At 38.3% G+C, this 21,690-nt stretch overlaps 4 protein-coding genes and 2 long non-coding RNA genes across 6 annotated transcripts in view; 3 read left to right on the top strand and 3 right to left on the bottom strand.

Moving 5' to 3' along the window:
- Positions 1–5,210: 5,210 nt before the first annotated feature.
- On the bottom strand, positions 5,211–5,890 carry LOC121735721 (chorion class A proteins Ld24-like). Its single transcript, XM_042126645.1, has 2 exons — positions 5,806–5,890; positions 5,211–5,688 (listed from the first exon to the last, which is right to left on the bottom strand). Exons 1-2 carry the CDS (start codon positions 5,845–5,847, stop codon positions 5,296–5,298), a joined length of 435 nt encoding a protein of 144 aa, XP_041982579.1. The 5' UTR covers positions 5,848–5,890; the 3' UTR covers positions 5,211–5,295.
- Positions 5,891–6,697: 807 nt separating this feature from the next.
- Positions 6,698–7,894, top strand: LOC121735601 (chorion class B protein PC10-like). Its single transcript, XM_042126466.1, has 2 exons — positions 6,698–6,796; positions 7,268–7,894. The coding sequence occupies exons 1-2, from the start codon at positions 6,746–6,748 to the stop codon at positions 7,817–7,819; spliced, it is 603 nt and encodes a 200-aa protein (XP_041982400.1). The 5' UTR covers positions 6,698–6,745; the 3' UTR covers positions 7,820–7,894.
- A 3,554-nt stretch (positions 7,895–11,448) lies between these two features.
- On the bottom strand, positions 11,449–12,168 carry LOC121735736 (chorion class A proteins Ld24-like). The gene is made up of 2 exons (XM_042126653.1): positions 12,044–12,168; positions 11,449–11,926 (listed from the first exon to the last, which is right to left on the bottom strand). The coding sequence occupies exons 1-2, from the start codon at positions 12,083–12,085 to the stop codon at positions 11,534–11,536; spliced, it is 435 nt and encodes a 144-aa protein (XP_041982587.1). The 5' UTR covers positions 12,086–12,168; the 3' UTR covers positions 11,449–11,533.
- Positions 12,169–12,915: 747 nt separating this feature from the next.
- On the top strand, positions 12,916–13,775 carry LOC121735592 (chorion class B protein PC10-like). Its single transcript, XM_042126455.1, has 2 exons — positions 12,916–13,015; positions 13,149–13,775. Exons 1-2 carry the CDS (start codon positions 12,965–12,967, stop codon positions 13,698–13,700), a joined length of 603 nt encoding a protein of 200 aa, XP_041982389.1. The 5' UTR covers positions 12,916–12,964; the 3' UTR covers positions 13,701–13,775.
- Positions 13,776–14,988: 1,213 nt separating this feature from the next.
- The window catches only part of LOC121735764, a 28,372-nt gene continuing 21,670 nt past the window's right edge, over positions 14,989–21,690 (top strand). Inside the window, exon 1 of the long non-coding RNA XR_006036907.1 lies at positions 14,989–15,281. This is a non-coding gene — a long non-coding RNA (uncharacterized LOC121735764). The remainder of the gene's footprint in view (positions 15,282–21,690) is intronic.
- On the bottom strand, positions 15,637–16,202 carry LOC121735756. The gene is made up of 2 exons (XR_006036906.1): positions 15,984–16,202; positions 15,637–15,777 (listed from the first exon to the last, which is right to left on the bottom strand). It is a non-coding gene; the product is annotated as an uncharacterized LOC121735756 (long non-coding RNA).

Below are 21,690 nucleotides of genomic sequence, written 5' to 3'. Positions count from 1 at the left end.
CCCACTCCTTGTATTTATTTTCAGTGTTTCAAAATGATAGCATAAATTCTCCCAGTCATTTCGGTTATTTCGTTAAACGCTTTTTCTGCTTGCTGTACACATAAAATGTAATAATTATAATATTATATTACGCTGCATCAAAGTGTTAAAGGAGTTAAGCACATACACTGTGACACGAGAATTTTATATACCTACGTCTAAGATACATAATTACGCAAAGCACCTAAGTCAAAGTATCAATCATTGTTAGGCGCGTTATATGATAGATTTCTTTGACAGTTCATTGTTTACGTAAACATAAGGTTTAAGTAAAATTGTTGTTTTATTATAAGTACCACATAATACTTACTCAGGCTACTTAGAATTGCATTATACAATAAAATAAACAAATAAAATTGATAAAACAAACGCTTAATTACCTGCTACTATGGCGATTGTGCGATCAGAATCGGAAATGTGGACGCGAGAATTTCAGTGATATTTTCGCGTATTACTATTTTTCTTCAATGAAAATCTTCAAATTTTCAGCACCATGACACGTCTTTCACTTTAATTATTAATATTAATCACAGTAACATGTAGTTTTCACATTGCAAAACTAAATTTAAGGAAATTGAAAATCTTTGTTTTGTAAATTTTATGTCATAGAGCACAAAGAGAATATAATCACTACGTTTTAATAGAGCATTGATCAATGATATTCTACCTATACAGATTTGTTACGTCCATACTATTTTCCGGATAAAATCTCTTCCGAACAATTTTCAAATTCAAAATTGCAAACATTGACAAATTTGACAGCTAAGTGAAACAAAAGATACGAAATCTTTTGTTTCACTTAGCTGTAAAACCATTTACTTATAAGAGACAGTTCTATTTTTAAACGTCGAATCGTATCGCTGTCTCTTTCTTCGCCTGATTCATTCATACATACATTCTGTCTACTCTGCCTGAGCTATGACGAAAATTCGATTTTTTCCAGATTGTTCGAAAAAATAATTGAAAATGTAAATAATCGAGGTATTTATTGCAATCAAGACATGTGGTAAGAGATTCCATATGTTTTGTTTTCTTTTGAGTCATAATTGGTACATTTTCGAAACACGCACGACGTCATTTTCAATTTATTTAGGTAAGACAAGACGCGGCACGTTCGTGACTGCACTCGATGCCAACTAAACAACTGACGGCCCAGTTGGGCCGTATTTGAAGCTTCAAAACGAACGCGGTAGTAACATATCTGCTTTGAGTTTTTCATCATTGGTATTGAATATTGATACAACAAAGGGACAAATGTCAAAAGAGTGTTGCTATTGCTTAAAAAAAAGTTTCGCCTCCTAGACATTCTTGACGCACTATACGAGGATACAGGTTCATAAAGGGATTTTTTAAATAATAACGAGGATCAAAATTAGTTTTAATAATACTTTACCAGGTGGGTGAAACTTTCGAACAAAAAAAGTTGGGTTCCAACGTAGCACCTAAACTAAGTTGGATAATCTGTACAATTTTTAAGCAAGATCGACTGTGATTGGTTGATAAAAAAGACGAAGAAGAAGTTTAAACTCAAAGTTCGATTTTCAGTTAGTAAAAATTATTTTGTATTGTAAATTTGTGGTTAATTATTGAAAAACGAAAGGTAAGCCATTGTATAATGTAAATATAACCGTAAATTGATAAATTGAAGCAAAACATAACTATGTCATACCGTGTTCTAATACAAAGTATGTCATAGTCAGTGTTGCCAGACGGCCAACTCGGTTTCTCCCCAAGTGTTCCCCGAAATCCCCAAAATTCGGGATTTCAAGAAAAATCCCCCCACAAATTATAAAAGAATTTTTTTGTTCATTATGAATGGGAATTTCACAAATGGATACGATGAATGTACACTATTTCTGCAATAGCGTCCAATCTTTACAGAATCAGCATCTTCGCGAGCTCCTTGATCATTTTTATGGTTCCGTAAGTCGTAACCTAAGGGTAAAAACGGGACCATAGTACTTAGATTTCGCCGTCGCCGCCGTGTTCCCAGATTTTTTCCTCCAAAAATCCCCGCAAAAAATTGTTCCCCCCAATTTTCCCCCCATCACCTAAAAAAACCCCCAAATTTGGGGGAATTCCCCCCAATCTGGCATCACTGGTCATAGTGATTATTCGCATATTTTGTATAATAATTTACAACTTAAACTATAATAATATGAAAAAAATAGATTATTATTTCATGGAAAATATAATAATGTATCAGTATGTATGCAGTTAATTTCGAAAATGTTGAAATCTGTCTATTGATTTATTGTAGTAATTAATTGCACGTTAAGGTTATTAACTATAATAATTTATGTATGGAAATGTAGTAAATGAAAAACTTTTCATTAATTTCAGATTTTTAGGTCCCTGTACTAGTTTGCAACATTCTAGTCTGCAGGCAATGGTTGTTATGGAGATTTAAGGAGGAGGAGAAGGAAGGTATGGGATTATGAGAGGTGCGGCCACTAAGGGAAAATCCTCTGATCAAGTGAGGTGATATACAGCTGGCCTGAGCCCACGCGATAGATTTTAGCTGTCGTATGTACAGGGTGTAACAAAACAAAGTAATAATACTTATGTGTGTATGTATAAAGATGCGCGTCCACTGGATCGGAATCGGAGCGTACTGCTATAACCCTACAATGTTAACGATTATGCTTACACTCATTTTCCTCGTATAATTATTATAGTACGCAGCGGACGGATTTGTTGCCTAAACCTTGTGGATTAAATCTGTTTTATTGTTTTGTGTTTATTTAGCTATGTACAATAAATTTTTATTGAAATAAAACATATTTTATTGGAGCTAATTTCTTTTTTTTTAATTTTTGGTACGTTAAGAGTGGAATAACAGGCTAGTAGGCGCACTGAGCGGGCGAGAGGCGCGTGCGCCGAGGCTAGTGCTGTCGAGTGATTTGTTTGTTGTCGATCGTGCGCACGTGTTTTCAGTTGTGATATTTACACTGACCTCCGTCCATTATACAAGTACGCTGGACTTATGATACCCTTTGAAATGACAGCTATTTTTTGTGCCTATTTGAAGCGGAATCAGCGCCCCCAATGCGGGGGAAGAGAACTAAATCTGACGTAAAAATGACGTTTGAAAGTCGCCATATTAGCGCTGGTAGCAGTACAGTTCGACAAGGCTTTATTTGAACGTGGGTGACATTGACGGGAGCGCTGCTGGTAAAGGAGAACTGTCAAACACATGTCAAAAATGAAGTTTTTCTATGATAGAAGGTGATAGAAGCGTTTAGTTCCTTTTCTCGCCACGTTCAAATAAAGCTTTGTCGAACTGTAGTGAGAGTAAGTACTTAGAAACAGGTTAAAACCACCTGTCCAACGGAGAATGTAGCTAGAGATCATCAGCACTGCATTGAATCAGTTTTCGGATTTGAGTAAGCAAGCTGATAAGAAAATTATTTAATTTTGTCGATTTAATGCATACCTATTTATTTTTTTGTCCCATCCTTATTATTACATTTTTGTAGTGTTTTAACAGGTCTGGTAAACCTGGTAGGTATCTCTTTTTTTTAAAGGCATTAAGTTTCTGATCAATTCCCGGGCGAAGGTAGTTTCAAATAGATCCACTAATGAACTTTATACCGTAAATTGGGGGTACTAGGGTCTGCAGGGAGAATTGGGTCAAAAGTGTGACCTTTTTAGAAAACCTAATTTCCCATAGTATTTTAATTTTACACTCTATGGTAAGCTGTTTTATTTAAAGCTTACAACATTTTTTATATATTCTGGCAACATTTGATTGTCCTGTCATTGAATTTGATGAAAATAACGGTCTTCAAAGAGTTGAGTCAAAATCGTCTGAAATTTGCTCCGAAAAACATTTTAATTTTCTTTACTTATTTGGAATAATTGTGTGAAAGTGAACATCGCATCCGTTGTAGCGGATATTCAGGCATTGAATAAGTAAGAAAGTAAGTGGATTTAATTTTTTTTTAAATAGTATTTAAATTTTTTATCACTAAGGTAGTTTTAAGAAAAAATCGGGGTGTAAAGGGTCGTATGTGGGGGAAATTGGGCCGAATATGGGTTTAATAGGGACCTAATTTGGATGAATTAGGACGCCTATGGGTGAATTGGGTCTTTATGGATAGGGTTGTCACGATGGATATATTCTAGTATTATTATTTTATCATCATTGTTCGTACAGGTATTTGTTGTTTAAAGGGGAGAAAAACCATGCACGTCGGCACGAATGGACCGGCTCGACCGGATACATACCATCACCTCATAGAAAACTAGCGTGAAACAACTCATGCGTTGTGTTTTGCTGAGTGCGTGAGGGATTGGGAATTTTAAAGATCAGGAACGCAAGTCGCAACACCAGACGAGTTACAAGACGACGAAGAAGAGTGACTCAATATTTATATAAAAATATAATAATAATGTGATCATGCTTGATTGGATCTGTTGTTTGATTTTGTACTAATTCTTGTATATTATATACCTCATACCAAAATGCCAAAAACATTATTTCATATAAGTACCTACCTGAGTAGGTAGTACCTATTTGGAAACATCAGGAAAGTGGCAGCCCTAGCAAAAATGTCTATTAACCCCATATGCGTCCCTTTTCACCCCAGACTATGGGTGAATTGGGTCTAGTAAGTTTTTGGACCTTTTTGTATATTTTATTTAATAAACTAAAATTGTAATGTATTGCAAACAAAACTAGGAACCACCGGAACTCTATTGATAAATTTTTTTCTTATTAATCTTAAGATAAAGTCAATAAAAATCAATGTTGAACTTGGAAAGTGACCCGATTCCCCCCATTTTACGGTACTGTATAGTGCGAAATTTCATTCATTAGATCCTTGCATTGTTAATCCTGGGTTCATATTTCTATGAACGGCTTTCACCAGGCCATTAAATAAAGCTGACTGATGTTTTGTACCTAGCATGGTATGCTAGGTACAAAACATCAGTCATAGTAACATAGATATGCTCACACAGGGGGCGTTCTGACCGCGTCAAAATTGCTCCCGTGTGACTGACCGCTTGAACGCAGAATGCAAAGTGCAAACGCAGAACGCTTGAACGCGTGACCGCTCTCTGTCTGATAGGTCCCTTAGTGTAAAATTATCTTTTATTTTACCCTTAAAATTCAACATAAAAACTAGTTTCCAGCTAGAATAAAGAATTGAAAAAGAAACAGAAAAATTTAAAATGCTCATATAATTTACATCGCATAACATCGTGGTTTTACTAAATTCCTAACAGGAATTTTCAGTTCCTGTTAAGAATTTAGTAGAGGTAGGGGCCGTTGCAGCCGCAGGCGCAGCTGCCGCCGATGGAGACCGCGCCGCCGGCGGGCACGATGCCGCCGAACTCCACGGCGCCGAGGATGGGCACCTGGCCGGCCACGGCGGTGTTACCGGCCACTCCCAGCTCGCCGGCCACGGCCACCTCGCCGATGCCGACGCCGCCGTATGCGGGGCCGGCGACGCCCAGGCCGAGGGGGCCGGCCAGACCCAGGCTAGCGGGGCCAGCGATGCCGAGGCCGAGGGGACCGGCGAGGCCGAGACCGGCGGGGCCGGCGATGCCCAGGCCGAGGGGGCCGACCAGCTCGGCGCCGCAGCCGCACGGCGCGCCGATGGCGGTCGGCCAGCCCGCGCCGATGCACTGGCTGTATACATTCTGCAACAATTGACATTACATTTAATATTGTTATACTATTGTTGCAAATCTGGGTTTCGAGATAGGTCGGTCGATAGTCATGATGCGCCTATTGCAGATAAAGAGCTCAATATTTACCTGGAGCAGGCAGGCGAGGACGACGAAGGCGAAGCGAGACATGTTTGTATCGACTGAGTTCGGTACACAATGATCACGGGTCTCGGGGAGCTATATTTATATTGGTGTTGTGTCTAGGGGTGAATGATTGTTATGAAAACTGACTTGAGCACGTCTTCGTCATGTTTTTATGATAGCTTCTATATGTAAGCGACTTTCAGGTAACTTCTATTAATGTTGCATCATTTGCATAAATATTTATTCGATTTTAGTATTTTTGAGCCTATATTATTATGATGTTCTTAAGTTTGCTGGGGTAAGTGATATTACCCCAGCAAACTTAAGCAAAGCAATATAATATACAGTGTACTGTAACAAAAATAAGTGATAATACTTTAGGGTACTTTGCCATAATTCAAGTACATATATATTTCACCCAGATTATTTTATTGAAGTGACTAAATAAGTATGGTACCATCAACCATGGCAACGCCCATCGCTAACCCGTCTCACAAACAATGATCGCCGTCAGTCTCGAGTTGTTATAATTCACTATTATTTATTCAACAAATGCAAGTTTATCAATATAAAAAGTACTCAGTAGCCGATTCTCAGACCTACTGAATACCTTTATGCATATACAATTTGGTAATAATCAGTTTAGGCGTTTTGGAGGAGTACGGTAACTAACATTGTGACACGAGAATTTTATATATAAGATTATGTAGTTAGATCGTATATTTAGGAGAGAACGTATCAAATGAGGTAGCTTTCTGTAGGAATTTTACACAATTATTTCAACCTAAGCCTCAAGCGTATTCTACGCGAAGCATCTGATGACACTTCCACACATTATTGCTAAGCTGGCGTTACTTCACCACGGCGATAGACGTTTACTGCCAACAATATAAAACTACCGGACGCGTGTATCTCAACATTGTCTGCTTCGACTACATCCAACATGGTCGCCAAGGCTGTTCTCGTCCTCTGTGCCCTCGCACTCCTCGCCCAGGTACGTCCAACATGACAAACTCTTTGTCCGTACGTGCCTTACACGTAGGGTTGCCAACTTTTTTCACAAGAAATAGAGTATATTCAGATCACTGAAATATTTTAAACAGTATTTTAGAAAAATGAACAGTATATTATTTATTTATTCGTTTAAATACGTACATTATTAGAGCTTCTCGCCAAACTTACTAAAAATAAAAATAAAATGTCTAAGCGTCTAAGTTTAATATGGCATAATAAAGTGTTCTCACTTTGATGCTAAAAACAGTATTTTGTATACTTTATTTTTGTTCAACAGTAAAAAGTATAATTTAGTGAATAACAGTATAATACTGTTCAAAACAGTATAGTTGGCAACCCTACTTACAAGTTACACGGGGCGACTACGATGATACCTTAATTACTTAGTTAGTACAAGTGTATACGGACTCTTTATCGAGAGTATTATTATGACCTAATTTTACATTTCCAGAGCATCTCCGCTCAGTGTCTGGGCACTCTGGGCCTGGGTGCTATCAACGCCCCGTGCGCTGCTGTCGCTCCTCTGGGAATCGGCGCTTGTGGAGCTTGGGACATCGCCGGACCCGCTCGTGCCCTCGCCGCCTCCAACGGCCCCGGCCTCGCCATCTCCAGCGCCTCCCCCATCTCCCCGGTCGGCGTGTCCGTAGCCTCCGAGAACGCCATCGAGGGCGCCCTGGCCGTCGCCGGAGCTCTGCCGTTCCTGGGCACCGTCGGTCTCGAGGGAGTGCTGCCCACCGCCGGCGCCGGTAACGTGGCCTACAACTGCGGTAACGGAGCCGTCGCCATCACCGCGGAGGACATCGCCGCTGCTAACGTCGGTCTCGGTATCGGCGCCCTCGGTCTCGGAGCTGGTGCTCTGGGGCTCGGCGCCGGTCCCCTGGGCTTGGCCGCCGGCCCCCTTGGTATCGGAGCCGGCTCTCTCGGTATCGGTACCGGCCCTCTCGGTGTGGGAGCTCTCGGCCTCGGTATGGGAGGTTGCGGCTGCGGTGGTATCATCGTATAAGTTGTCTGCCAAACGATACACCCTGGATCTTGAACGGTTAACAGTTGCTTGAATAAAATAATAATGTGCAAATAATGTTTATTATATTTTATTTTATTACTAATTGACTCGCGGTGTTACCCGCGTCATTTATTTCACTGGCGTCCCTGGATTCACCAGGCGTCACTGGAGGGCCCGCTATAGTCGACTGCGGTGTCCCTACTGGTTCTGTCAGTGGTCCAGTTGGCTATATAATGGACGTCAACGTATGAGCAGAGTTGTTAAAAATTGTCGTTTTCATATGTATGCAGATGATACCTGTCTGATTTATATGGACACAGATAGCGGCCTAATTGCTTAAAAAAAAAATTTCGCCTCCTAGACATTCTTGACGCGCTATACGAGGATACAGGTTCTTATAGGGATTTTTTAAATAATAACGAGGATAAAAATTAGTTAAAAGTTGGGTTCCAACGTAGCACCTAAACTAAGTTGGATAATCTGTACAATTTTTAAGCAAGATCGACTGTGATTGGTTGATAAAAAAGACGAAGAAGAAGTTTAAAACCCAAAGTTCGATTTTCAGTTAGTGAAAATTATTTTGTATTGTAAATTTGTGGTTAATTATTGAAAAACGAAAGGTAAGCCATTGTAAAATGTAATCTGGGCCTTTACATCCGTTTTGGATGATTTATACAGTATTTTTCAGAGAGAAGTAACCACTTCTCAAATACTGTAGTGCCTGGGACAAGATTTTTAAATGTCCGTATGGTTGCCCAAGCGCATACGGCATTCTCGCATCATATTCGGCCTAGTCCAGAGGAAAGAACTAGTCAATACGTCTGGGACCAACTATGTGCAGGTTTCCTCACGATGTTTTCCTTCACCGTACGAGCGTCCGTATTATGTACTTGAGATCAGAAAATGTCTCATAGGTACACGCCTCCACCCGGGTTCGAACCTGCACCCTCTAGGATTGCGAACCGAAGGTCTGCCCATTAGGCCACGGACGCTCTGTAAAATGTAAATATAACCGTAAATTGATAAATTGAAGCAAAACATAACTATTTCATACCGTGTTCTAATACAAAGTATGTCATAGTGATTATTCGCATACCTATTTGTATAATAATTTACAACTTAAACTTTATTAATATGAAAAAAATAGATTATTATTTCATGGAAAATATTATAATGTATCAGTATGTATGCAGTTAATTTCGAAAATGTTGAAATGTGTCTATTGATTTATTGTAGTAATTAATTGCACGTTAAGGTTATTAACTATAATAATTTATGTATGGAAATGTAGTAAATGAAAAACTTTTCATTAATTTCAGATTTTTAGGTCCCTGTACTAGTTTGCAACATTTTAGTCTGCAGGCAATGGTTGTTATGGAGATTTAAGGAGGAGGAGAAGGAAGGTATGGGATTATGAGAGGTGCGGCCACTAAGGGAAAATCCTCTGATCAAGTGAGGTGGTATACAGCTGGCCTGAGCCCACGCGATAGATTTCAGCTGTCGTATGTACAGGGTGTAACAAAACAAAGTAATAATACTTATGTGTGTATGTATAAAGATGCGCGTCCACTGGATCGGAATCGGAGCGTACTGCTATAACCCTACAATGTTAACGATTATGCTTACACTCATTTTCCTCGTATAATTATTATAGTACGCAGCGGACGGATTTGTTGCCTAAACCTTGTGGATTAAATCTGTTTTATTGTTTTGTGTTTATTTAGCTATGTACAATAATTTTTAATGAAATAAAACATTTATTTGAGCTAATTTCTTTTTTTTTAATTTTTGGTATGTTAAGAGTGGAATAACAGGCTAGTAGGCGCACTGAGCGGGCGAGAGGCGCGTGCGCCGAGGCTAGTGCTGTCGAGTGATTTGTTTGTTGTCGATCGTGCGCACGTGTTTTCAGTTGTGATATTTACACTGACCTCCGTCCATTATACAAGTACGCTGGACTTATGATACCTACCCTTTGAAATGACAGCTATTTTTTGTGCCTATTTGAAGCGGAATCAGCGCCCCCAATGCGGGGGAAGAGAACTAAATCTGACGTAAAAATGACGTTTGAAAGTCGCCATATTAGCGCTTAGCTTAGCAGTACCTACAGTTCGACAAGGCTTTATTTGAACGTGGGTGACATTGACGGGAGCGCTGCTGGTAAAGGAGAACTGTCAAACACATGTCAAAAATGACGTTTTTCTATGATATAAGGTGATAGAAGCGTTTAGTTCCTTTTCTCGCCACGTTCAAATAAATGTAGCTCGAGATCATCAGCACTGCATTGAATCAGTTTTCGGATTTGAGTAAGCAAGCTGATAAGAAAATTATTTAATTTTGTCGATTTAATGCATACCTATTTATTTTTTTGTCCCATCCTTATTATTACATTTTTGTAGTGTTTTAACAGGTCTGGTAAACCTGGTAGGTATCTCTTTTTTTTAAAGGCATTAAGTTTCTGATCAATTCCCGGGCGAAGGTAGTTTCAAATAGATCCACTAATGAACTTTATACCGTAAATTGGGGGTACTAGGGTCTGCAGGCAGAATTGGGTCAAAAGTGTGACCTTTTTAGAAAACCTAATTTCCCATAGTATTTTAATTTTACACTCTATGGTAAGCTGTTTTATTTAAAGCTTACAACATTTTTTATATATTCTGGCAACATTTGATTGTCCTGTCATTGAATTTGATGAAAATAACGGTCTTCAAAGAGTTGAGTCAAAATCGTCTGAAATTTGCTCCGAAAAACATTTTAATTTTCTTTACTTATTTGGAATAATTGTGTGAAAGTGAACATCGCATCCGTTGTAGCGGATATTCAGGCATTGAATAAGTAAGAAAGTAAGTGGATTTAATTTTTTTTTAAATAGTATTTAAATTTTTTATCACTAAGGTAGTTTTAAGAAAAAATCGGGGTGTAAAGGGTCGTATGTGGGGGAAATTGGGCCGAATATGGGTTTAATAGGGACCTAATTTGGATGAATTGGGACGCCTATGGGTGAATTGGGTCTTTATGGATAGGGTTGTCACGATGCATATATTCTAGTATTATTATTTTATCATCATTGTTCGTACAGGTGTTTGTTGTTTAAAGGGGAGAAAAACCATGCACGTCGGCACGAATGGTATTGCAAACAAAACTAGGAACCACCGGAACTCTATTGATAAAATTTTTCATATTAATCTGAAGATAAAGTCAATAAAAATCAATGTTGAACTTGGAAAGTGACCCGATTCCCCCCATTTTACGGTACTGTATAGTGCGAAATTTCATTCATTAGATCCTTGCATTGTTAATCCTGGGTTCATATTTCTATGAACGGCTTTCACCAGGCCATTAAATAAAGCTGACTGATGTTTTGTACCTAGCATGGTATGCTAGGTACAAAACATCAGTCATAGTAACATAGATATGCTCACACAGGGGGCGTTCTGACCGCGTCAAAATTGCTCCCGTGTGACTGACCGCTTGAACGCAGAATGCAAAGTGCAAACGCAGAACGCTTGAACGCGTGACCGCTCTCTGTCTGATAGGTCCCTTAGTGTAAAATTATCTTTTATTTTACCCTTAAAATTCAACATAAAAACTAGTTTCCAGCTAGAATAAAGAATTGAAAAAGAAACAGAAAAATTTAAAATGCTCATATAATTTACATCGCATAACATCGTGGTTTTACTAAATTCCTAACAGGAATTTTCAGTTCCTGTTAAGAATTTAGTAGAGGTAGGGGCCGTTGCAGCCGCAGGCGCAGCTGCCGCCGATGGAGACCGCGCCGCCGGCGGGCACGATGCCGCCGAACTCCACGGCGCCGAGGATGGGCACCTGGCCGGCCACGGCGGTGTTACCGGCCACTCCCAGCTCGCCGGCCACGGCCACCTCGCCGATGCCGACGCCGCCGTATGCGGGACCGGCGACGCCCAGGCCGAGGGGGCCGGCCAGACCCAGGCTAGCGGGGCCGGCGATGCCGAGGCCGAGGGGACCGGCGAGGCCGAGACCGGCGGGGCCGGCGATGCCCAGGCCGAGGGGGCCGACCAGCTCGGCGCCGCAGCCGCACGGCGCGCCGATGGCGGTCGGCCAGCCCGCGCCGATGCACTGGCTGTATACATTCTGCAACAATTGACATTACATTTAATATTGTTATACTATTGTTGCAAATCTGGGTTTCGAGATAGGTCGGTCGATAGTCATGATGCGCCTATTGCAGATAAAGAGCTCAATATTTACCTGGAGCAGGCAGGCGAGGACGACGAAGGCGAAGCGAGACATGTTTGTATCGACTGAGTTCGGTACACAATGATCACGGGTCTCGGGGAGCTATATTTATATTGGTGTTGTGTCTAGGGGTGAATGATTGTTATGAAAATTGACTTGAGCACGTCTTCGTCATGTTTTTATGATAGCTTCTATATGTAAGCGACTTTCAGGTAACTTCTATTAATGTTGCATCATTTGCATAAATATTTATTCGATTTTAGTATTTTTGAGCCTATATTATTATGATGTTCTTAAGTTTGCTGGGGTAAGTGATATTACCCCAGCAAACTTAAGCAAAGCAATATAATATACAGTGTACTGTAACAAAAATAAGTGATAATACTTTAGGGTACTTTGCCATAATTCAAGTACATATATATTGAAGTGACTAAATAAGTATGGTACCATCAACCATGGCAACGCCCATCGCTAACCCGTCTCACAAACAATGATCGCCGTCAGTCTCGAGTTGGTATAATTTACTATTATTTATTCAACAAATGCAAGTTTATCAATATAAAAAGTACTCAGTAGCCGATTCTCAGACCTACTGAATACCTTTATGCATATACAATTTGGTAATAATCAGTTTAGGCGTTTTGGAGGAGTACGGTAACTAACATTGTGACACGAGAATTTTATATATAAGATTATGTAGTCAGATCGTATATTTAGGAGAGAACGTATCAAATGAGGTAGCTTTCTGTAGGAATTTTACACAATTATTTCAACCTAAGCCTCAAGCGTATTCTACGCGAAGCATCTGATGACACTTCCACACATTATTGCTAAGCTGGCGTTACTTCACCACGGCTATAGACGTTTACTGCCAACAATATAAAACTACCGGACGCGTGTATCGCAACATTGTCTGCTTCGACTACATCCAACATGGTCGCCAAGGCTGTTCTCGTCCTCTGTGCCCTCGCACTCCTCGCCCAGGTACGTCCAACATGACAAACTCTTTGTCCGTACGTGCCTTACACGGGGCGACTACGATGATACCTTAGTTCAGTACAAGTGTATAAGGATTCTTTATCGTGAGTACTATTATGACCAAATTTTACATTTCCAGAGCATCTCCGCTCAGTGTCTGGGCACTCTGGGCCTGGGTGCTATCAACGCCCCGTGCGCTGCTGTCGCTCCTCTGGGAATCGGCGCTTGTGGAGCTTGGGACATCGCCGGACCCGCTCGTGCCCTCGCCGCCTCCAACGGCCCCGGCCTCGCCATCTCCAGCGCCTCCCCCATCTCCCCGGTCGGCGTGTCCGTAGCCTCCGAGAACGCCATCGAGGGCGCCCTGGCCGTCGCCGGAGCTCTGCCGTTCCTGGGCACCGTCGGTCTCGAGGGAGTGCTGCCCACCGCCGGCGCCGGTAACGTGGCCTACAACTGCGGTAACGGAGCCGTCGCCATCACCGCGGAGGACATCGCCGCCGCTAACGTCGGTCTCGGTATCGGCGCCCTCGGTCTCGGAGCTGGTGCTCTGGGGCTCGGCGCCGGTCCCCTGGGCTTGGCCGCCGGCCCCCTTGGTATCGGAGCCGGCTCTCTCGGTATCGGTACCGGCCCTCTCGGTGTGGGAGCTCTCGGCCTCGGTATGGGAGGTTGCGGCTGCGGTGGTATCATCGTATAAGTTGTCTGCCAAACGATACACCCTGGATCTTGAACGGTTAACAGTTGCTTGAATAAAATAATAATGTGCAAATAATGTTTATTATATTTTATTTTATTACTAACTGACTCGCGGTGTTACCCGCGGTTCTTGGGTGAAATATATTACATATAATTATATCTAATATATTTCACTGGCGTCCCTGGATTCACCAGGCGTCACTGGAGGGCCCGCTATAGTCGACTGCGGTGTCCCTACTGGTTCTGTCAGTGGTCCAGTTGGCTATATAATGCACGTCAACAGTATGAGCAGAGTTGTTAAAAATTGTCGTTTCCATATGTATGCAGATGATACCTGTCTGATTTATATGGACACTGATCTCGGCCTAATTGCTTAAAAAAAAAGTTTCGCCTCCTAGACATTCTTGACGCACTATACGAGGATACAGGTTCAGGGATTTTTTAAATAATAACGAGGATAAAAATTAGTTTTAATAATACTTTACCAGGTGGGTGAAACTTTCGAACAAAAAAAGTTGGGTTCCAACGTAGCACCTAAACTAAGTTGGATAATCTGTACAATTTTTAAGCAAGATCGACTGTGATTGGTTGATAAAAAAGACGAAGAAGAAAAAAGCGCGGGAAACTTCGGAGTAGGCGGGAGTGTTTTCTCGGAAAATTTTTTTGCAAAATTATTAAAAATAGGATAAGGAGGGTTAAAGTTGTAAATTATTAAGTATTTTTATTATTTATTACTTGTATAAATAAATTTAGTGTAGTTAGCTGTATATAATTGGTAAGTTTTTTTTCTTGTATATATTAGTAGGTCCTGTTGTATAAATTGTAAAAAATAAACTATTTTGGGTGGTTCAATGAATGAGCCGCCCGACCCTACGTCGGGGCCGGGCCCGGGGCCCGGTCCTGATGTAGGCCTGAATGTAACTATTACGACGGATATGGACTATGAACATGATATGAGTGGGAGCCGCAAACGGCCGAAAACAACTTTCAAACAAGACTTTTTAACAGATAATATAGTATCGAATACGCCAACAAAACCATCAGAATCTATTGATTCACAAATTATTAAACCTCGTATGTACACTACTACTGATAGTTACCCATATGTTGTACACGTTCAAAGGATAACATCATCTTTACAGGATGGTACCACTCTGCACCCCCTTATTTTAGGCAAATTTTTTAAAACGAATAATGTAAGTAATATAGTACCAGGTAGTATTAAGAAAGTAGGTAGGAACCGATGTACAGTAGCTTTTAAGTCATACATAGATGCCAATAATTTTGTTACTAATAAAAATTTAGAGTCTTTTAAGTTAAAGGCATTTATTCCTAATTTTAATGTAACCAGAATGGGTGTAGTTAAAAATATCCCAACAGAATGGACTGATACTGAAATATTAGAAAATTTAGAAACACCAGTAGGTTTTGGCAAAGTATTAAAAATTAGGAGGATTAATTATAAGGTCAAAGTAGAAAACATTGTCGAATGGAAACCTTCTCGTTCTGTGGTTGTTACTTTTGATGGACAAATCTTGCCTCCTAAAGTTTATATTTGCTACAATTCATTACCTGTAGATTTGTATATATATCCGACTATTCAGTGCTACAATTGTTGTAGATTTGGCCATACAAAGACAATTTGTCGTTCAACGCCACGATGTTTCAAATGTGGTCAAGAGCATTCAGCAGATTCATGCATGAGTGAATCAGAAAATTGTATAAATTGTTTAGGTAATCATTATGCTACGAATAAAAACTGTCCCGAGTTTTCTAGACAGAAAGCAATAAAACTTGTATGGCTGAAAAAAATATATCTTATGGTGAGGCTAATAAATTGCAGCCTCCTATTCTAACCGGCAGAAGGTCTTATGGTGATGTTTTGACATCCAATGGACAATTTTCTGATTCTTTTATGACATCTCAGGATAATAATGTTCGATCTTATAAAAAAACTTTTTATTCAAAGCGTACTCCACAAATTCCAACTGGTAAGGGGTATGACAAAAATTTTCATAACAGTATTATCAGAGAATATCAAATTCCATCATCTAAAAACGGCTGTGCATATGTTGACTCTGAAACAAAAAAGGAATTATCAGACAAAAAGATTGACACAAACACAATTTTAAACGTATTATCTGCTCTTGTTAGTGCTTTGCAACAAAATAATACACTTAAACCGTCCAACGTTGCTTCTTTAAACAATTTGATTAACTCTTTTGATAACAACATCAACAATGGATTCCAACATAATGCAATGGAATTGTAGAAGTATACTTACTAAAAAAACTGATTTGATTTACTTAATAAATAAATATAACCCAATAGTTATTGCCCTTTCTGAAACTTGGTTACGAGTTACGACCATATTTTGCGTTTCGTATTCCAGGTTATTATTGTGTACGAGATGACAGACCTGACGGATATGGTGGGGCTGCCATGTTGATAAAAAATATCATACCTTTTAAAGTATTGACATTGCCACATGTAAATAGTACTAATTTCAATAGAGTCGGTGTACAGTTACTAAATCCTAATATGTATATTTTCTCATTGTATATAGCACAAAATTCTTCTTCCACATTTTTAGATGTAAATAATTTGCTTAATTCTTTTTCTGGCCCAAAGTTAGTAATGGGCGACTTTAATGCTCATCATCAGTGTTGGGGAAGCGATGTGTCCAATAGGGATGGTGAGGATTTATTAGATATCATAGATAAATTTAATTTATGTGTACTTAATACGGGGGATCCCACACGGGTCGTGAACATTAATGAAAACAAAAGTGCAGTTGATGTTTCCATATGTTCTCCTTCATTAGACCGAATATATCTTGGCAAACTTTGTCTTCTTCATATGGTAGTGATCACTACCCTATTTGTTTATCTTTGGCTTATAAAAGTAATAGTATAAATAATAAAAGAATAAGAAATAGATTTAAATTGGATAAGGTTGATTGGAGTAATTTTAAAAATGAAATAGATTGTGAAGTTAAGAATCTTCCTGAAATTCGAGTGGGAAACGAAGTAACTGCTTCTGAATTGCTAGCTAAGACAATTATTGAAGTTGCTGATAAGCATTTCCCTACAAAAAAAGCAATGGGAACCAAAGTTCCATTCCCTCCGTGGTGGGACTCCGAATGTTCGGAAGCAGTTAAAGAAAGAAAAATCATTGAGAAGGAATATGCTAATAATATGTCTAATGAAAATTTTGATAAATTAACACAAATTAATAAAGCCACTCGAATTTTTTTAAAACAAAAGAAGCAACAGGGTTGGAAAAATTTCTGTTCATCTCTATCCCCATCCACATGTCCATCAGAAGTGTGGAAAAGTATAAAACGATTTCGATCTGTATTCAAAGAACAGACCATGGTACTTCCTAAAGACTTTTTAAGTAATTACATTAATCTATTAGCTCCATCTTCAGTAGCAGAATATTTTCCGATCCCTTCTCCATCCTGTTTCATAAGAGAACATTCGTATTCTGCATTAGATTCTCCATTTACAATGGTTGAGCTCAAAGGTGTTTTATCAAGTGTAAATGATTCTACTCCAGGCATGGATGGTATTCCGTATTCTTTTTTGGCTAACTTAGGGGATAAAGCATTAGGGTACTACTTAAATCTTATTAATACGGTCATGATTTCTGGAAACATTCCTGGCTCTTGGAAATCTCAGGAAGTAATTCCAATATTAAAACCTAATAAACCCGCAGACAAAATTACTTCATATAGACCAATAGCACTATCATCAGTTTTAATTAAAGTTGCTGAAAACCTAATTAAAAATAGATTAGAATGGTTCCTTGAGCATCATAAATTATTGTCAAACAGTCAGTTCGGTTTTAGAAAAGGTAAATCCATCATGGACAATTTAAGTATATTTACTACAGATATTCGATTAGCTTTTATAAATAAACAATACGTTGTAGCTGCCTTTTTAGATATTAAGTCTGCCTATGATAATGTTATTATTTCAATTCTAGAGAAAAAAATGTACAAATTAAATATTCCTCCCATCCTTATTACGTTCATAATTAATTTAATTAAAGAAAGATTAATTTCTGTATTTTTTAACGATATTGAATGTCTTATTCGTACCATATTTAAAGGACTGCCACAGGGTTCGGTTTTAAGTCCTGTTCTTTATAATATTTACACGTATGATTTGGCTTCGGTAATTGCGAAATTTGTGAAAAAATTACAATACGCAGATGATTTAACTATTTACGCTATCAGTGCAGACATTCATGCCGCTTGCAATTCATTAAACCAAAGTCTTGTTGCCCTTAAACAGTGGCTTTTTGATAATGGACTAGATTTAACTGTGGAGAAAAGTAGTGTAGTAGTATTTACCAAAAAGCTTTCTATTCCAAAAGTAAACATCTCCTATGATAATAAATCAATTCCGGTTAAAACAAGTGCAAAATTCCTAGGTGTTCATCTTGATAATAAATTAAATGGTAACTCACATATTGATTATGTGATTTCTAAATGTGAACGTAATTTGAATATGTTAAGATGTCTTGCGGGAGTTTGGTGGGGAGCTCATCCGTTCTGTTTAAAACTCATTTATAATGCTGTTATTAGAAGTGTCTTAGACTACGGTATATTTTTATTAGTAGGTGATAATTTGTGTGTAATGAAGAAATTAGATAAAATTCAATCTAAAGCTCTCCGAATAATAGGTGGAGCTATGAAGTCAAGTCCCATTAATGCCTTACAGGTAGAATGCACTGAGCCACCTTTGAGTCTAAGGAGACAATATTTAAGTGACAGATTCGTTTTTCGTTTAAAACAGTACAAATTCCATCCTTTATTAGAAAAACTAGCTCAACTGAATACTGTTTTAGAGTCACATCCCTTTTATAAAAGGTCTCTGCCATGTCTTATTGTAAGTTATCGTAAACTTCTTTCAATATCTGCTCCTATTTATCAATCTGATGTACTACCTTTGTTCTCTAATAATTTTGAAAGTCTGTTGATTGAACCGGATGTAAAATATAATTTAGGTGTAATTAAAGATAATAATAGAGATAATTTTATAAACACTCAATATAGTAATTGGCATCATATTTATACCGATGCTTCTAAGTTACAAGAAACAGGAAATGTAGGAGTTGGTGTTTATCACAGTCAATATAAAATACATCAAAAAGTTAAAATGCCTGTAGAAAGTTCAGTATATTCCGGGGAATGTTTAGCCATATTCAAAGCTTTAGAATACGTATTAATGTTTAAATTAACACAAACCATTATCTTTTCAGACTCAAAAAGTGCATTACAGGGTATTGAAAAATTTCCATTTCGCAGTAAACCCTATCACCATATTATTTTTGATATCAGATATAAACTTTATAAATGCATTGAGAAAGGATATACAGTGTCATTTTCTTGGGTTCCTAGCCACTCAGGAATTTTAGGCAATGAAAAAGCAGATGAAATAGCTAAGGATGCAGTACAGAGTGGCGACATGTATCCATTTCAAATTTATCCCAGTGACCTTTTGAGTTTACCGGCAATTGATTTATATAGAGAATGGAATAAATATTGGGAATTTACTGGACAACATAAGGGTAACCGGATGTACAATCTGCAGCCTCTAGTACCAAAAAAGTCTTGGTTTAATAGAATCAATAGTTCAAAACGAGTGATTTCATCTATAATCAGAATGCGATTAGGACACGCGTGTATTCCTAGCCATCTAAATAGAATTGGCGTATTCAATAATGATATGTGTGATTGTGGGGAGGACACGGGAACTTTAGATCACATATTTTTCTCGTGTCCTTTGCTTGATCATACATCGTTTTTATCCTCTTTACACTCCCTTCATGTTCCTCTTCCTACTAGTATGATGTGTATATTAAGTGACCCTATTAAATATTTAAGTATTTTATCTGAATTTATATTAAGTAATAATTTAAGTTTATAAAATATGTAATCACTGATGTTTCGTATTGTATTATTTTTATTATAATTAAAAGTATATTTTATTTGTATACCAAAATTTTCCTGATCCTATCCAAAATTTCGTCCCTGCTATCCCTACCTTTACCGCGTCATAAGTTTCTCAACCTTTAACACTCGACACTGGCAATAGTTATATGCTAGTCGCCATATAAAAAAAAAAAAAAAAAAAAAAAAAAGACTAAGAAGAAGTTTAAAACTCAAAGTTCGATTTTCAGTTAGTGAAAATTATTTTGTATTGTAAATTTGTGGTTAATTATTGAAAAACGAAAGGTAAGCCATTGTAAAATGTAAATATAACCGTAAATTGATAAATTGAAGCAAAACATAACTATGTCATTCCGTGTTCTAATACAAAGTATGTCATAGTGATTATTCGCATATTTGTATAATAATTTACAACTTAAACTATAATAATATGAAAAAAATAGATTATTATTTCATGGAAAATATTATAATGTATCAGTATGTATGCAGTTAATTTCGAAAATGTTGAAATGTGTCTATTGATTTATTGTAGTAATTAATTGCACGTTAAGGTTATTAACTATAATAAGTAATTTATGTATGGAAATGTAGTAAATGAAAAACTTTTCATTAATTTCAGATTTTTAGGTCCCTGTACTAGTTTGCAACATTTTAGTCTGCAGGCAATGGTTGTTATGGAGATTTAAGGAGGAGGAGAAGGAAGGTACCTATGGGATTATGAGAGGTGCGGCCACTAAGGAAAATCCTCTGATCAAGTGAGGTGGTACACAGCTGGCCTGAGTCCACGCGATAGATTTCAGCTGTCGTATATACAGGGTGTAACAAAACAAAGTAATAATACTTATGTGTGTATGTATAAAGATGCGCGTCCACTGGATCGGAATCGGAGCGTACTGTTGTAACCCTACAATGTTAACGATTATGCTTACACTCATTTTCCTCGTATAATTATAGTACGCAGCGGACGGATTTGTTGCCTAAACCTTGTGGATTAAATCTGTTTTATTGTTTTGTGTTTATTTAGCTATGTACAATAATTTTTATTGAAATAAAACATTTATTTGAGCAAAATTTTTTTTTTTTAATTTTTGGTATGTTAAGAGTGGAATAACAGGCTAGTAGGCGCACTGAGCGGGCGAGAGGCGCGTGCGCCGCGGCTAGTGCTGTCGAATGATTTGTTTGTTGTCGATTGTGCGCACGTGTTTTCAGTTGTGATATTTACACTGACCTCCGTCCATTATACAAGTACGCTGGACTTATTAAATTACAAGATACCCTTTGAAATTACAGCTATTTTTTGTGCCTATTTGAAGCGGAATCAGCGCCCCCAATGCGGGGGAAGAGAACTAAATCTGACGTAAAAATGACGTTTGAAAGTCGCCATATTAGCGCTGGTAGCAGTACAGTTTGACAAGGCTTTATTTGAACGTGGGTGACATTGACGGGAGCGCTGCTGGTAAAGGAGAACTGTCAAACACATGTCAAAAATGACGTTTTTCTATGATAGAAGGTGATAGAAGCGTTTAGTTCCTTTTCTCGCCACGTTCAAATAAAGCCTTGTCGAACTGTAGTGAGAGTAAGTACTTAGAAACAGGTTAAAACCACCTGTCCAACGGAGAATGTAGCTCGAGATCATCAGCACTGCATTGAATCAGTTTTCGGATTTGAGTAAGCAAGCTGATAAGAAAATTATTTAATTTTGTCGATTTAATGCATACCTATTTATTTTTTTGTCCCATCCTTATTATTACATTTTTGTAGTGTTTTAACAGGTCTGGTAAACCTGGTAGGTATCTCTTTTTTTTAAAGGCATTAAGTTTCTGATCAATTCCCGGGCGAAGGTAGTTTCAAATAGATCCACTAATGAACTTTATACCGTAAATTGGGGGTACTAGGGTCTGCAGGGAGAATTGGGTCAAAAGTGTGACCTTTTTAGAAAACCTAATTTCCCATAGTATTTTAATTTTACACTCTATGGTAAGCTTTTTTATTTAAAGCTTACAACATTTTTTATATATTCTGGCAACAT

Source organism: Aricia agestis, chromosome 2, assembly GCF_905147365.1.
Source record: "Aricia agestis chromosome 2, ilAriAges1.1, whole genome shotgun sequence".
Classification (NCBI taxonomy): domain Eukaryota; kingdom Metazoa; phylum Arthropoda; class Insecta; order Lepidoptera; family Lycaenidae; genus Aricia; species Aricia agestis.
This window is presented reverse-complemented; position numbering and strand designations above follow the sequence as displayed.